At 36.1% G+C, this 17,090-nt stretch overlaps 1 protein-coding gene across 6 annotated transcripts in view; it reads right to left on the minus strand.

Annotated features, from left to right (window-relative positions):
- LOC125648904 (ninein-like protein) overlaps nucleotides 1-17,090 on the minus strand; it is a 93,416-nt gene that overhangs the window by 66,820 nt on the left and 9,506 nt on the right. For all 6 annotated transcript variants that reach the window (XM_056165064.1, XM_056165065.1, XM_056165067.1 and 3 more), the window contains 3 exons: nucleotides 14,021-14,237; nucleotides 3,786-4,032; nucleotides 2,603-2,853 (listed from right to left, as the gene is read on the minus strand). In XM_056165064.1, the coding sequence (XP_056021039.1) occupies nucleotides 2,603-2,853; nucleotides 3,786-4,032; nucleotides 14,021-14,212 (690 nt within the window). In that variant the 5' untranslated portion in view covers nucleotides 14,213-14,237. The remainder of the gene's footprint in view (nucleotides 1-2,602; nucleotides 2,854-3,785; nucleotides 4,033-14,020; nucleotides 14,238-17,090) is intronic.

Here is a 17,090-nt window from a genome sequence, read left to right on the forward strand (position 1 = left end):
TGTTTTAATCAATTAACAAACAAAGCCAGAGCATTTTCAAGCTTACAATGAGCAATGCTTCCTTATTTTCACTATATACATGTAGCAATGAATTTCTTAAAAACAAATGTCTCCCCAGCTCCCAAATTGAAAATGCTCCAAATTGCAACCCCTCCTTCCCTTTAATGTAGTACTGCACAGCATGGAGGAGGAAGCATGAACAAGAACAAAGACAGCATGAACTGCACTTTGTGCATTCAGGGAAAAGATGGAGAACAGATTCAACATCGATGTGACCAATGTCATTGTATATGATACAAAAACAATGACTGCTGAAGTACCAGTGGGAACAATGACTGCTGAAGTACCAGTGGGAACAATGACTGCTGAAGTACCAGTGGAAAAGTGAATATACACTTGTACATGAAAAAAGAAGTTATAAAACACTCCTTTTTGATCCACTGTATTGTAGGAAAATATTAGATCCCTGGGTCAGAACAATGAGAACATCATTAGATGATAATGCAGTATTGTGCAAAATTTCAAGGCTATCTCAGATAAGCCATTAAGGAGAAGTGTTCACAAGCTATTTTACACCTCCCATCCCTCTTAGATCCACTATAACTTTAAAGATAACAATTGGATCCTCTTGTCTCAACAATATGTACATGCTACAATGGCAATGAAGTATTGTACAAAGTTTCAAGTACATTTGTATATCCAATAAGCCATATAGGAGAAGTGTTCACAAGATTTTGTTACAAACAGGCAGACAGACTGACATACAGAAAGTCCAAAAATAGGTCTCTGCTCTCACAGATGGGAGACATTTAGATTACACAGATAGGAGATATAATTACAGGAATAGATTACTTTTGAATATTTGATAAGGACAACTTTGATAGTTTATTCTTAAAATTTCATGCACTGATGTCAGAGGAGAACAATTAGTAAAGTCAATTTCATTTCAAGTCAGATCTAGGGAAGCATGTGGTTTGATTTGTTTATGAAGATAACTATACACTTTGTTCAGCTTCCACGTGGTAGATTTAACAATAGTTAACATACTTCCCCTACGATATAGGAGTTGTCATGTAAGCTGAGAAAATAATCACTATATATTAAGTCATAGACCCCTAACCTAGCAAAAAATCCCTGGGTTAGGAATATAACTATCTTGGTGGAGGCATCTCTACTCTTTATCCTAATGCATTCGCTTTAGTTATTGTTGATTCGCTTTCAACGAAGATGCAGCTCCATCATTGGATAAAATGTGCAATGCGATTGCCGTCTAAATTTTTTTAGATGGTGAGCATAGCAAAATTTAGATGGCAACATGGCATATCTTTTTAATTGTATTTTTTCTTATACATGTACATATAAGACATATTGGTCCTCAACAGAACATAACACTTATTAGGTTTGTTATTGACTGTTTACAGAAATTAGTCGAGTTGTTTAAGGCCATGCATAGAAGCCTCAGCTATGTCTCACCTTCTATAGACAGTCAGAAACAAATCTAATAAGTAATAGTATTTGGTTTTGAGATATGGAAAAGAAATGATGCATTTCTACACTAGATTCCTTGACAACATAAATTTCCTAATTTGATAGAGGCTTCTTTCCTCATCATTATAATGTACTCAGTTAGGTGTAGTTATGTCAAAGACTCAAGAAGATTCTCTAAAAAATATAGAATAATGGATTTCAGATTTTGGTAAAAGTCCCACTGCTTAGCACGACCTCCATACAGTTTATATTGACATCAACAAGACGTCCTGGAGTACAGAGGGGGATTTTTAAAGACTGCATCATTTTCTGATATTTTGACCCCTCCCCTCACTACCCCCCTACCAACCCTCATCCCCACTCCATGCAGCAGGATCACAAATTTTTAAATTCATATTGTATACTATAAACCGAGAGACTACACATTCATAAAAATATATGTAAATCACACGTAAATTTTATTAATAATTAAAAGAACCATCATCAGTAACTCATGCTCGGTCTCAATGTCTCATAAGAGACTGGGTTGCCAATGACGGTGAGATCTTACTAATCATTTACTGAGGTACAAGACTCGTGTTGAATTTCTTCAATTTGTATTAGTACATGAATACTAAGTAAAGAACCTAATTCTCTTTAAGTAAATTGTATTATCAAATCATGAACTGGGTGAAGGGAGGGGTAACTCTTGTGATTTAATTAAAGTTAGATATCATGTCAAATTTCACAATGAAACGACAAGAATTTTTTTTATCCTGCTTTTTACAGTACAATACTATGAATTATACTATTTGAGCTTATACATTCTGTGAAGAGTTTCACATCAAATTAAAGCAATCATCGAAAATCTGATCGCAAAACTCAATTTTTTTCTAAAATATCTAATTACTTTTCTCAGTTCATATAAATTAAACACCATACCTTTGATATTAAAGATATGGATATCATTCTAAGTACATGCATTACATTTAAACACTCTGTCATACAACACCTTGCTGCAGCAAAACTATCACAACTTTAAGCTTATCATTATTTTAACAAAGACTGAAAATATCAACTAATAAAAATTTTCATGCCAAAAAACAAACTGTATAATTTACATGTACCAACTCACCTTCTTCTTCACTGGCTTGACACTTTTCCTCGGGAACTGAGGTGGCTTTCTGTGGACGCGTTCAGGCTCCGGTTGAACTTTCTCTGGTGGCTGTGCTGAAGGACTTGAGTTTAAGTTCTCTGTGTCTGTCTGCACGTCTGTTTCTATTAGCTCCTCGAAGTCCTCCAACTGAAATGGACGTGACCGTCTGCCGTATCTCTTGTTCCCTTGTACATACTTCGGTGATACCTCCTGGAGATTCTCTAATGACACTGTAAAATCCATACACTTTTACGCTCTATATCGAACAGATAATTTTAACTTTGAAAATACATGTATATTGAGAGCAAGAATAGTGGCACTCCATGCCAGCATACTTCATGAAACATTTTAGCGCTTCGTGAAACATATTAGCGCTTCATGAAACATATTAGCGCTTCATGAAACATATTAACGCTTCATGAATGGTATGCCAGCATGAAGTGTCGCAATTCATATTCTCATGTAGTCTCAAAACTGAATTTCATTTCTTAAATTTACATTACACTTTCAATTCTTTTGGGATTTCCAGCCATTACAATAGACATACTATATTCATCAAGATTCATATGTGAATTAAAATTGTTCAAAACTGTGGCACATTCAGGATATATGGCTATCATTACAACTGGTAATGGTATCAAAGGCAGAAACACTGTAAATATTATTACATGATTGTGCTGAATACGTGTTTCTTCTTTCCCCAAATTTCAGTGATTAAAGGGACAGGGCATTAGCTGTCAATTTGTCACCAAAAATTGAATTCAATGAAAATTGCTCTATATCATATATTTCAATAATAACACCAGTATTTAATTATTTCAAACTCTTTTTAACCTTAAAGCTGGCACATGAATATGTAATTTTGGTGATTAAATAATTATTGTCTTCTTCCTGATATATTTCTTTACACCAAAAGCGGTTATCTAATGTAGTTTTTTTTTTTTTTAGGTTTCTCTTGTTTTGTACAAAATAAATGTTTTATTAATCATTAATACATATTCCTATGCCCTTGAGAGATTTTGAGAAAAGAAAGATTGCCAACACTTTCGCAGCTAATGCCCCTGGATCACAGTTTACTGCCTTGATAATTATATATCATGGTTCACGATATCATGGTTCAGTGTTCAATGCACAGTGGTGTAACTGATCAGTGTTTTCATACCTAGTGTGTCCACCATTTCTTTAGTTTCCTCTTCCTCATGCTTCTCCACTTCTCGCTCTTCCTCTTCATTTTCCTCCTCATGCAAATCATCACTTTCCTCTTCTTCAGCATCATCAAACTGATCCGCATCCATGAACTGCTCGTGCACACTGTTGTTGAGGGCGACATCCTGATGGTGTTCCACGCGCTCAATAGTGGACTGACACAGAATCCTCACAAAATTGTCCTTGAAGTGTTCAAAATCAATCTGAAATAGTGAAATATAAAGAATAATAATAATTTCTTTCTCTCAATACCACTCCTTTTTAAAGATGTGACCCACAGAAATGTTTTACCTGTTTTTACAGGTGACCTTGACCAAGTAATCTTATTTCAGGGTCATTACACAATGTTTGATCATGGAAAAAGTTTCGAGTTAAGTATTCTAAAGTCTCTTGATGAGATGGTTGTGAATGAACAGTTATTTCTAATATTTTTATAGTTATTGATAAAGACCTTGACCTTTATTTACGACTAATATTTGTCCATTCATAAACAACTTTAGAGCCAAGTATGAACTTTTAATATCTATCCATTACAAAGTTTTGGCCCTATCAAATAATGCTATACATATATTCTTTTTATTAGGGACCTGACCTTGACGAAATGATCATCATTTAAGGTCAAGATTATTCATACACAACCTTTGTATTACAATTGTATTATTGTTTCTAACATCTCTCCATTACAAAGTTGTAGCCAGGATAAATATTTCTGAAAACAAATTTACTAGTGACCTTCAATTTATGTTCACAATTTGTATGCTAGATATTCTGGAGTAAAAAATATTTCTTAAAGGGAATGTATGATTAACAATTTTCCCTAATGATCAAAACCTACTGTCTAATGTGTTTTAAAAGGTTTCACACACAAAAATTAAGATTACACATTTATGACAGATTAAATAAAGTTTATTATTTGTTGTGTAAACAAAGATTGAGGTATGTTATTGTTTACAAAGTTCTGAAAATGTATGGATATCAATTTAAGTTTATATATATATATATACTAAATAATCACAACTAGGTACTGAAAATTTTCGCCCCAGCCCGGGGTCGAACCAGCGACGTACGGCACCCACCGTCTAGCAAGATTGTCAAACCAGTGCGTAAGTCCACTCGGCCATTTCAAGTATTTTTTAGTTAAAATGTGCCATTTAAAAGTTAAATTTGTGTAAGTGCAAAATTATAATGCATTAAATTACAAAACTACATTTGAAATATTTCAGGAGTTTAATTGTTTGTAAACAAAAACAAGTGTTGTGTCTTGTTCATAATAACACAGAGTTTAAGGTTAAAATATTGCTCTTATCCTTGCATTAAGAAGGTCCGAATTTTAAACAAGTTTAATATGAAAAATGAAAAAAAAAAAATTTTCAAAAAAAGTGAACCAGTCTCACCACTGGTGCTACCATTTTAGTATGGCAGAAAATGGCCTAGAATTATTTGCAAAGAAGTTAAAAATGTTCAAATATCAACACATTATAAACACCGAACGATAACAGACAAAAACAGATTGCAATAAATCACCTGAACCTCTGAGATGAGCTAAAAGATGGGAAGTTCATTCAACAAAACTCTTAACAAACAACCAATGAACATCTCCTCAGAAACAGCACACTACAGAATTTGTCTATTGATAACCCTTAAACTAACAATGTAGCATAAACTTTGTTAAAACACAGTCTATCATAGCACACCATGCACATTCTCTAACCTCACACTGTGTGGATTCCATTGGTCAGTACTAAACATAACTCCAAAAGCTCCACACAATCAGTGTTCCTCAAAGACAGCGATCAATACTGTTGGTCATTATTGACTTCTAAAGGCATGAAAAGTTGTCAACCAATTTACTCATTCATCCCCCAGTTATTAGTACGTTAAGCAATCCATGAACTAACACTTAAACTAAACTCAAATTGGAAATGTCCTATTTAATGTCAAACTATGCATTTTAAAGAACTGTCAAAAGTCTAGTCTTGTAAAGATTTTGTTAAGATAAATTATAAAGATAACAAAGTTTGACACTATTAAACATTTTGTACTGTTGCTGAAAAAGCTAATGTTTTAAGTATCTTATTGTCATGCCAAAAATCAGAATTGTGAAGTTTTATGGGGACAGTGAATATACTGGGAGGAGGGTGTAAAATGCAACTGCTGAGGAGACCTCAAGGATGTTTGCATTCAAGATCATAGCGGCTAGCCTAGCTAGGGACTAATTTTGGTTGCAGATTTGTGGTATTTTACAATTTGTCATCTTTTCGTTATTTTGAGGTGAAAAGTAGCTAATATTATCATGTCATCTTTTTGTTATTTTGGGATGAAAAGTTGCTAAATATAGTTTTGTTGTCTTTTTGTCTCGAAATAACAAAAAGACAATAAAGTATAAACAAGAGGCCCATGGGCCACATCGCTCACCTGAGTCACCTTGGCCCATATCTGAAGACTTTCCATATATATTTGCATGTAAAACCTTGGTCCCTATTATGGCCCAAACTACCCTTTGCAAACTTGAATCTACACTATGTCAGAAAGCTTTCATGTAAATGTCAACTTCTTTGGCCCAATGGTTCTTTTAAAGCTTTTTTCTATATTTGTATGTAAAACTTTGACCCCCCCCCCCCCCACTTGTGGCCCCATCCTACCCCCTGGGGACCATGATTTGAACAAACTTGAATCTGCACTATGTCAGAAAGTTTTCTTGTAAATATCAGCTTTTCTGACTCAGTGGTTATTGAGAAAAAGATTTTAACTATACATTTGTATGTAAAACTTTGATCTCCCTTGTGGCACCATCCTACCCCCGGAGCCCATGATTTGAAGAAACTTGAATCTGCACTATGTCAGAAAGTTTTCATGTAAAAATCAGCTTTTCTGGCTCAGTGGTTCTTGAGAAGAAGATTTTTCCTATATATTTGTATGTAAAACTTTGATCCCCTATTGTGGCCCCATCCAACCCCCGGAGCCCATGATTTGAACAAACTTGAATCTGCACTATGTCAGGAAGCTTTCATGTAAATCTCAGCTTTTCTGGCTTAGTGGTTCTTCAGAAGAAGATTTTTAAAGTTTTTCCCTATATATTTGTGTGTAAAACTTTGATCCCCCCCCCTTGGGGCTCCATCTTATCCCCGGGGGCCATGATTTGAACAAACTTGAATCTGCACTATGTCAGAAAGTTTTCATGTAAAAATCAGCTTTTCTGGCTTAGTGGTTCTTCAGAAGAAGATTTTTAAAGTTTTTCCCTATATATTTGTGTGTAAAACTTTGATCCACCCCTTGGGGCCCCATCTTATCCCCGGGGGCCATGATTTGAACAAACTTGAATCTGCACTATGTCAGAAAGTTTTCATGTAAAAATCAGCTTTTCTGGCTTAGTGGTTCTTGAGAAGATTTTTAAAGATTTTTCCTATATATTTGTATGTAAAACTTTGATCCCCTATTGTGGCCCCATCCAACCCCCAGGGGCCCATGATTTGAACAAACTTGAATCTGCACTATGTCAGAAAGTTTTCTTGTAAATATCAGCTTTTCTGACTCAGTGGTTATTGAGAAAAAGATTTTAACTATACATTTGTATGTAAAACTTTGATCTCCCTTGTGGCACCATCCTACCCCCGGAGCCCATGATTTGAAGAAACTTGAATCTGCACTATGTCAGAAAGTTTTCATGTAAAAATCAGCTTTTCTGGCTCAGTGGTTCTTGAGAAGAAGATTTTTCCTATATATTTGTATGTAAAACTTTGATCCCCTATTGTGGCCCCATCCAACCCCCGGAGCCCATGATTTGAACAAACTTGAATCTGCACTATGTCAGGAAGCTTTCATGTAAATCTCAGCTTTTCTGGCTTAGTGGTTCTTCAGAAGAAGATTTTTAAAGTTTTTCCCTATATATTTGTGTATAAAACTTTGATCCACCCCTTGGGGCCCCATCTTATCCCCGGGGGCCATGATTTGAACAAACTTGAATCTGCACTATGTCAGAAAGTTTTCATGTAAAAATCAGCTTTTCTGGCTTAGTGGTTCTTGAGAAGATTTTTAAAGATTTTTCCTACATATTTGTATGTAAAACTTTGATCCCCTATTGTGGCCCCATCCAACCCCAGGGGCCCATGATTTGAACAAACTTGAATCTGCATTATGTCAGGAAGCTTTCATGTAAATCTCAGCTTTTCTGGCTTAGTGGTTCTTCAGAAGAAGATTTTTAAAGTTTTTCCCTATATATTTGTATGTAAAACTTTGATTCCCCCTTGTGGCCCCATCCTACCACCGGGGGCCATGATTTGAACAAACTTGAATCTGCAATATGTCAGGAAGCTTTCAGGTAAATTTCAGCTCTTCTGGCCCAGTGGTTCTTGAGAAGAAGATTTTTAAATGACCCCACCCTATTTTTGCATTTTTGTGATTATCTCCCCTTTGAAAGGGACATGGCCCTTCATTTGAACAAACTTGAAAGCCCTTCACCCAAGGATGCTTTTGGCCAAGTTAGGTTGAAATTGGCCCAGTGGTTCTGGAGAAGAAGTCGAAAATGTGAAAAGTTTACAGACAGACGGACAGACAGACGGACGGACGGACAGACAGACGGACGCCGGACAAAATGTGATCAGAATAGCTCACTTGAACCTTCGGTTCAGGTGAGCTAAAAAGCACAAATCAGCCACTATACCTAGCTACTACTATCTTGAATGCAGCCCAACTGCTGAGAGGAGGGTGTACACTGGAACTGCAGAGGAGGGTGTACAGTAGAATTGCTGGAAAGGGTGTCAGGGGCAGACAAATAGCACTGCCTGACACCTGGGGCAACCATATATATTTTAGAGTCGGGTTGGTAAAATTACAAAAAACTTGTCCATGGGTAAGTGATTTTTAAAGTAAATAAAATATAATATAATAATATTAAGGTAATTCCCCATACCACATCTGAATATTGAAAACCCGACAGATTTCTATCAATATTTGCATGTATTTTGTCGAAGATGTATATTGACCAAATTTACGAAGAAAAATATGTTTAGCGGCCTTTCGCAGAGTACAGCGACTTTTAAAAATAGAACACATCACTTTAAAACATGCCATGTTAATATACATAGGTTTTCAGGCATTGTCTTTATTTAAACAAATCAATATTATGGAACATAATAGCATTTATGTTTTAAGCGTATATATGTGTCATTTACCCTATTGGGAACCTCGTATAACTTTACCCCGTTGGGGGCCTCAAGTTTGTTAGCCAATCAATGGTTTGGATAGGCACGCGATAGCTTGTGTTTTGCACACGTTAGCCTTTTCATATACATGGGATTCAGTGAATACAAATTGTAAAGCGGATCAAAGTTTTTTCATTTTGTTCAAAATCGAAGGATCCAAATTTAATTTCTATAACAACAAGTAAGTTGAATGACTGTGCGGATTCGTTAACTTCAGTTACGTATCTATTCGCTCTGTTTGAACTGGTATTTTTGGTGAACTTTCCTATAGTGTTGGCGTTGGAGTGGCGTGCGTTTTGTAAACAATGGCTAATGGTTATATCATGGATGTTGTGATTTTGGGACATTCCTTCATCAGGCGATTGGATGAATTCACAATCAGAAATAACATTTCTAATCTGAATTTGGATGCGGGTACATATTCCGTAACGATGAGGGGTAAAGGAGGTCTATGTTTATCACATCTGTCCCAGGATGCTACAATACTTAGTTTCCCCTCCGTCATCCCAGATATTTGCTTTATTCAGATCGGGGAAAATGACATTAAAGTGAATTCAGACCCTCTTAAGATTGCCACGGACATTGTCGCTGTTGCAAAATTTTTACACGAAGGAGTTGGGGTTAAACATGTGTTAATTGGTCAACTGCTGCGTCGTTTACCATACGTTGCGGGTCAGTGTTTCAATTTCCAAGTCATCGCCATTAATAACCATCTACGTGTAATGACAGATAATTTACAGGGGTTGATATTTTGGCCCCATCGAGGATTTTGGCAGGATCTGTCTTTCCTCGGACCTGACGGAGTTCACATACGGTCTACAAAATTCACCAAAATGTCATCGGGTTCGCTGAACGTGTGATAACGTTCGTGACTCGTGAATAATGTTTCTAACGTCATTTGACGTGATATGGGGAATTACCTTAAGGTAATTTATCTTAACAAACAGTAAATTACCTTGAGGTAATTCCACCCCTCTAGAATTATAGGTTCAATCAAGAGAAGGGTGTACAGTGGAACTGCTAAAAGGAGGGTGTACAGTGGAACTAATCAGAGGAGTGTGTACAGTAAAACTGCTAAAAGGAAGGTGTACAGTGGAACTGCTAAGGGAAGGGTGTACAGTAGAACTGCTAAAAGGAGGGTGTACAGTGGAACTACTAAGAGGAGGGTGTACAGTAAAACTGCTAAAAGGAGGGTGTACAATGGAACTGCTAAGAGGAGGGTGTACAGTGGAAATGCTAAGAGAAGGTTGTACAGTGGAATTGCTAAAAGGAGGGTGTACAGTGGAACTGCTAAGAGGAGGGTGTACAGTAAAACTGCTAAAAAGAGGGTGTACAGTGGAACTGCTAAGAGGAGGGTGTACACTAAAACTGCTAAAAGGAGGGTGTACAGTGGAACTGCTAAGAGGAGGGTGTACAGTGGAACTACTAAGAGGAGGGTGTACAGTGGAACTGCTAAGAGGAGGATGTACAGTGGAACTACTAAGAGGAGGGTGTACAGTGGAACTGTTAAGAGGGGGGTGAACAGTCAAACTGCTAAGAGAAGGGTGTACAGTGGAACTGCTAAAAGGAGGGTGTACAGTGGAACTGCTAAGAAAAGGGTGTACAGTGGAACTGCTAAAAGGAGGGTGTACAATGGAACTGCTAAGAGAATGGTGTACAGTGGAACTGCTAAAAGGATTGTGTACAGTGGAACTACTAAGAGGAGGGTGTACAGTAAAACTGCTAACAGGAGGGTGTACAGTGGAACTGCTAAGAGAAGAGTGTACAGTGGAACTGCTAAAAGGAGGGTGTACAGTGGAACTACTAAGAGGAGGGTGTACAGTGGAACTGCTAACAGGAGGGTGTACAGTGGAACTACTAAGAAGAGAGTGTACAGTAAAACTGCTAAAAGGAGGGTGTACAGTGGAACTGCTGAGAGGAGGGTGTACAGTAAAACTGCTGAAAGAAGGGTGTACAGTACAGTGGAACTGCTAAAAGGAGGGTGTACAATGGAATTACTAAGAGAAGGGTGTAGAGTGGAACTGCTAACAGGGGAGTGTACAGCAGAACTGCTAAGAGGAGGTTGTACAGTAGAACTGCTGGGAGGAGGGTGTATAGTAGAACTGATGGGAGGAGGGAGTATTGTAGCTGTTTTCTTTTTACTTCGATGCAACAAGTAAATTCTATATACAATTTTTTTTAAAAAGCTCACTAACCTTACCATTACCATATTTACCAGATTGCTAAAGTTAAGAGTGAAATTTCTTCTAATGTTGATGTACATATAGGGTACATAAAAGGGCTGGAATACATTAAAGAACTACTACATTTTCCTCTCTCGTTAATTTGTCTTCACCCTCATAGACACAAAACCCCTTGATAGAACAACTTGCAATTCAAGGGGTGGTCAACTGTACAAAATATAATATAGGAAAGGAGAAAACTTATGGTTGACCTGGGAATTGAACCTGGGACTCCTGCAGTACTAGTCACTTGATCTAACCACTGAGCTATCTATCCAAGCTGATATCCATGGTCCATATAGCCCTAACTACTACAGTGCCAATCGAAGGTTTAATCCAGGTCATTGATACAGATCTAGCTTTAGTATATCCTTGAGATATCCATAAATATATTATCAACATATCAGCAGTGTATATATAAAACTTTCAATAGAATATGCATGCCTCTGATAATGATAACTAATAATTCAAACATTACAGAATATAATACATGTATCTAAATAACAGAATTGCGATCGAGTAAACTTGTTAGAATAGAAAAACATGCAAAATACAAAGAAAATCTATCACTGCCTGACTTTCTTTACGAGCCTATTTATTTTTCTCCAACTTTATCTTTTAAAAGATGGGGGATAATGTTTCCTTAGCAATTTTTAAAGCAGTAAGCATAGATGCAGTGCTTTTGAATCAAGAATTGGATTTCTACTTTCATTTTCACATTTCTAGATAACTGCCACCTTGAGGCTGACTTTGAAAATAAGTCTACCTGTCTGCTATCTCCCAATGAGATATCAGATAGGGGACCAGTCTAGTATGATTATCTCCCAATGAGATACCAGATAGGGGACCAGTCTAGTATGATTATCTCCCAATGAGATACCAGATAGGGGACCAGTCTAGTATGATTATCTCCCAATGTAGCCTAGGTCACGCAAGCCGTTTGACTTCCCACTCAAACGCCTTGGAGCGTTCTATTTAAAAATATTACACCGCGAGGGGGCGCTATCGAAAAACGGAAATGGCGACACTGAAGAAAACAAAGACCACAGCTGTTGTTCCAAATGTCAGTTTATGTGTCGCTTGTTCTAAAGAAAGCAAACGTTGTGTTTTTACAAGTTCGAAACTTGGTCCTTCATTAGAGAAACCAGTGACGATATGGCCAGAATTATGCTGACTTCACGAGAATTAGTGCAGGTCTTCTTCAAACATTAATTGCGGTAGAATCGTATACAATAGCGATTTCCCATAGCCTGTTGGTAAATACTGCCAACACGTCTGACCTATTTGCTAATTTAAGTAAACACTCTTTCTGTAAAGGTTTCAGCGAGAATTCGATTTTTAAATCTGATAAATCTTTGTTTATCTTCTGTTCGACTGCATCCGTCATCGTTATGCATCAACCAATCAGCTGCTTTATCAGAATTCGGATAAGCCTTGTTATGGAGTGTAAATGTTTATCGTAGAATGCACCTAGATGTTTGTCTCGTAGAATACTGCATTGACAAACGTGTAGGCGATCTAGACTACTCCCAATGCGATACCAGATAGGGGACCAGTCTAGTATGATTATCTCCCAATGCGATACCAGATAGGGGACCAGTATAGCTTGATGTCTTTTGGGGTTAAATGTCAATTCAGCCTTGTATCCACTGAGTTAACCATTTAGTTGGCCCAGGGTTTTATCCAGCATTTAGATGTTACTACCCATTTTATATTGAAGGGGAATTTTTGAGAATGCAGTCATGAGCTTCCAGGGGATGGTGGTGGGGGACATCCATGGAATATAAATTGATTGATTACTCATTATATCTATATTGTAAGTCTGACAATTATAGAAAATGACTTAGAATATATAAAAATTATTTTGTTGAAAATTCTCATACAATTTTGTAAAGTTTCTACAAACGTTGGGGATTTTTTATCTGTGGAAGGGGAAATATCCATTTATTGCCAAAGGGGAAAGGTGTCTTTTACCGGTAGTAAAAACAACCTAGATAAATCCCTGTGGCCCATCTATATCTGAGAAACCAAACAGACTAAACCTTACGGTAAGCAGACTCAAAGAAAACCCTGTATGTACGTACATGCTAAAATATCGATTTCTTTTCTTTACCAGGTTTTGTGATGGATTGCACATTCAGAACTGCTAGTAAGAAGATATACTCGTATTACACCCTCTTAATGTTCCTAAAGTTATACCGTATTTGATGTAAATGTCAGAATTCACACGCTTAGCTCAACAGTACTTTCCGTACTCTTGATTAGTCTCGTAGATATACATGTACATATGTATTTAACTCATTGATTACAAAATAAAGATACTGTAAACCACTCAAGATTCCAGCCTGTAAATTCAATACTGAACACAATCATGTTAAGGAGGTATATACTACATCATCAAAATGGCTGACTTCCTTTTAAAACTTTGATGAAAACATATAACATATCAGCAGTATTTGTATATTCCTTTTAAATTTGATCTGGGTAGCTCAGTTGGTCAATATGTCACCTGCTGATCTGATCACAGGTTCAAGTCCAGCAAGGTTTTTTTTTTTTAAAATTCATATTACTTTCTACTAAATTTACTTTTTTTTTTTTTTATTAAATTAAGTAAATTTGAAAGTTTTCCATTTCAAAATTTTCTTATACCCTCCATTCATCCATATAAAATTTCTTCGGTGTGTTTTTCCTCCTTAATCCATTACAAAGATATTTCAGAGTTTCTGTTCATTTTTTTTTTTTTTGTGCACGATTCTAATTTCACCTACCTCATCACACTCGGCATTGTTTACGAGATGGTCCACAATGTCCTCTGCCTGGTCGTCCAGCTGTAACTTGTGACAGAGCGCCAAAAGCTCATCACGACTGAGGTAGCCGCGATCATAGATGTCACAACTATCAAAGACATCCTTCAACTGAGCGATGTACAGATCCACATCTTCCACCTCCTCCACATTCATTGCTTCACTAACTCATCCACCTTGTCTGTGAATAAAAAAAATATATACAGTCAATATCCCACCACAACATCATGAAATTAGCATGTATTAGAGGTTTACTTCGTGGATAATAAATTGGGATAACAGAAAATTAGTAATGGGAGTGAGTGCAAGACACACTGATAGCCCATCAAGTTTTACAGTTTTCAAGTTCATTAGTCATGAAACAGATTCAAAGGGAAACAACTCTTAAACATAACAAAAAAAGATTGTAGCTGCTGCAAGTACTAATTAAAAGTGAAATCAATCGAACAGATATCAATAAATTCTGAAATGTAAACATTAAATAAAAACACAAAACTTACAAACCAACACAACCATAATGTTCCATACTGATAACAGAGGGAGGCTCATTGTTGCTCTAACTTATCAGTAGATAATCTTTCAAACTTTTAACTTCTGTTAATCATGATCTACCTGTATTTACCATTGGTTTACCACTCTCCCTCTTCATCTTAGGTGAATATGACAATCCTTTTTAATCTAACTTTAAGGAAAATACATCAATCTCTCTTACTGTCATTCTATGAAAACAAAACCTGGCCTCAACCCCACAAGATCTGGAGATTCATTACTTTAATTTGTGATTGTGCCCCTACGATTACTCCAGTGATTTACACGTTAAATCAACTTGAAGATACCAGGTCCCCTAAGTGTAAGAAAATAGATGCATCAGAGAGCATATTTACCAACATATCTTTATACCTCTCTGATAAAACAAACAGCTGCATGATATATTGAACAAAAACTAGGCTATTCAGTGATAGCATTTCACTGTTCCAATATAATAATCTTCATTTGTCATCCATTTTCACACCTCTCAAGACTTGTGTTACACAATTCATAACTCAAGTTGAGGGCATTTATTTATGGCCAAACCCCCTCCCCCCAAATATTGCCCAAAATGAAGCAGGGCAATAATTAGGTCATAACAGAGCTCACATGTTGTCAACAATTGGGTTTTTTAAACTGAAAAATAGAACTTTATAAAATTTTGTTTCCTGCTTTACAGCAATCTAATTACACAGGTAAACCTGAAACAAAGGACAATAACTTGCTTTTAAAACATGAATGAAAACATACTAAATATTAGTGATACATGTATATTCCTTTTAATTCAATTGCCTAGCTGGGAAGTTCAGGAGGTTTAAAGTATCAACTTCTGATCTGTAAATCACAGGTTCGAGTCCTGATGGGGTTTTAAATTTTTTTTCATACTACGTTCTATTAAAACTGCATTTTTACCCAAATAAGGTAAATTTGAAAGTTTTCAATTTCAAAATACTATTTTGCCTATCCTCCACTTTCCATCCATATCAGATTTCTGACGTTTGTTATTTATCCTTAATTCTGATCAAATCAAAATTGTTAACAACAAGAGCACCACAAACGGTACATAATACGCCCGTGAAAATGCTTACATGGGATGTTTTTCTTAAGCCATAATTTGTAGAACTTTGCTTCAGGTTGTATCAGGCTATGACATATTTTATTTGCATTGTATGAATAAAGGGTCTTAGCCATTAACTGTGACAAGAGGTAGATAGACACACCAACAGTTTTGTGTGTAAAATATTTCTCCATGAACAACAACCTGTACATATTTAAAACATCAATGAAAATCAAAAATTGTTGAGAATCAAAATCTTTGCACTTATATGCACATCTTCTTCAAGTTATTTACAAAGACCCTAGCTTCTAAACTGTGAGGGGATTTAAAAGGACGAACCATGCCCTTTATTTAATATATTTCCTCAAAACGAACAAAGTTCAACAACCTGTAATTGTATCAAAAATTGAAGAAAATCAAAATTCTTCCCACATGCACATCTTCCATACTCATACAAATACTCTGTAAAATAAGAAGGTCCTAATTTGAAAATTGTGGAAGGAAAAACAAACAAATCAAGTACTCTCTATGCAATATTTCCTCAAAACTGATTAAGTTCAACATGTAATTTTCTCAAATATTGATTGAAGGAAATAAAATCCTTGCAACAAGATCTAGAGTGATCCACAAAAAAGCTATATAGCAAGTTTCAGCTTGATATGTAACAGAAAAATGAAATTAGAAACAGAAAACCCTGAACAGACAGACAGATGGACAGACGGACAGAAAGACGGATGGATGTACAGACATTGCTGTCACAGGCATTTATGTTGCTTGGGAGCGTAATTAATATATATACATGTAAGAGTACTCTTTAATAGTAAATTCAAATCCAAGTGACATAATAGCCTGTGATCCCTGTACCATAATATGTCCCATCTAAATATGGGTGGATAAAAACAAGTTTAATGATTGACCTTTATACTCTTTTATCATTTACAAAATGTCCAAGGCCACAATGCTAACCTGAGATGCCTTCCTCTCATATATGGTATTCCAACATTGGTACAGGGGCAATGGTTTGAAACAATGAAACAATTTGAATATTTACTCCATGAGAATACTTACAAATCAATTGAGCAATTGCACATTTTTGTCCTTAATACACAAACAATATTTTTTTCATGTTCATATTAAATAATGAGAGTTAATTGGCAAACACATCCGATGAAAATGAAGACATGTTGCTTCCCTAAACCAACACTGAAGAGCTAGTTACTGCAGCATCACAACATACAATCAGTAAAACTGGCCTGGAGGTTATAAAACTTTTGTAAAATCATTCTCTCAAATGGAGTACATGCGCATAATTTTTCCAGTATGTTTCGAAGCTTGCTCAGAGTTGTACTCAAAAACAAACCTGGCTGAGTTTGAGTATGAGTACAGTGAAAGCCTTATAACCTACAGGCCTGAGGTATGCTCATCATAAATCATCAAAATACAGTAAAA

Source organism: Ostrea edulis, chromosome 5 (genome assembly GCF_947568905.1).
Source record: "Ostrea edulis chromosome 5, xbOstEdul1.1, whole genome shotgun sequence".
Taxonomy (NCBI): Eukaryota; Metazoa; Mollusca; class Bivalvia; order Ostreida; family Ostreidae; genus Ostrea; species Ostrea edulis.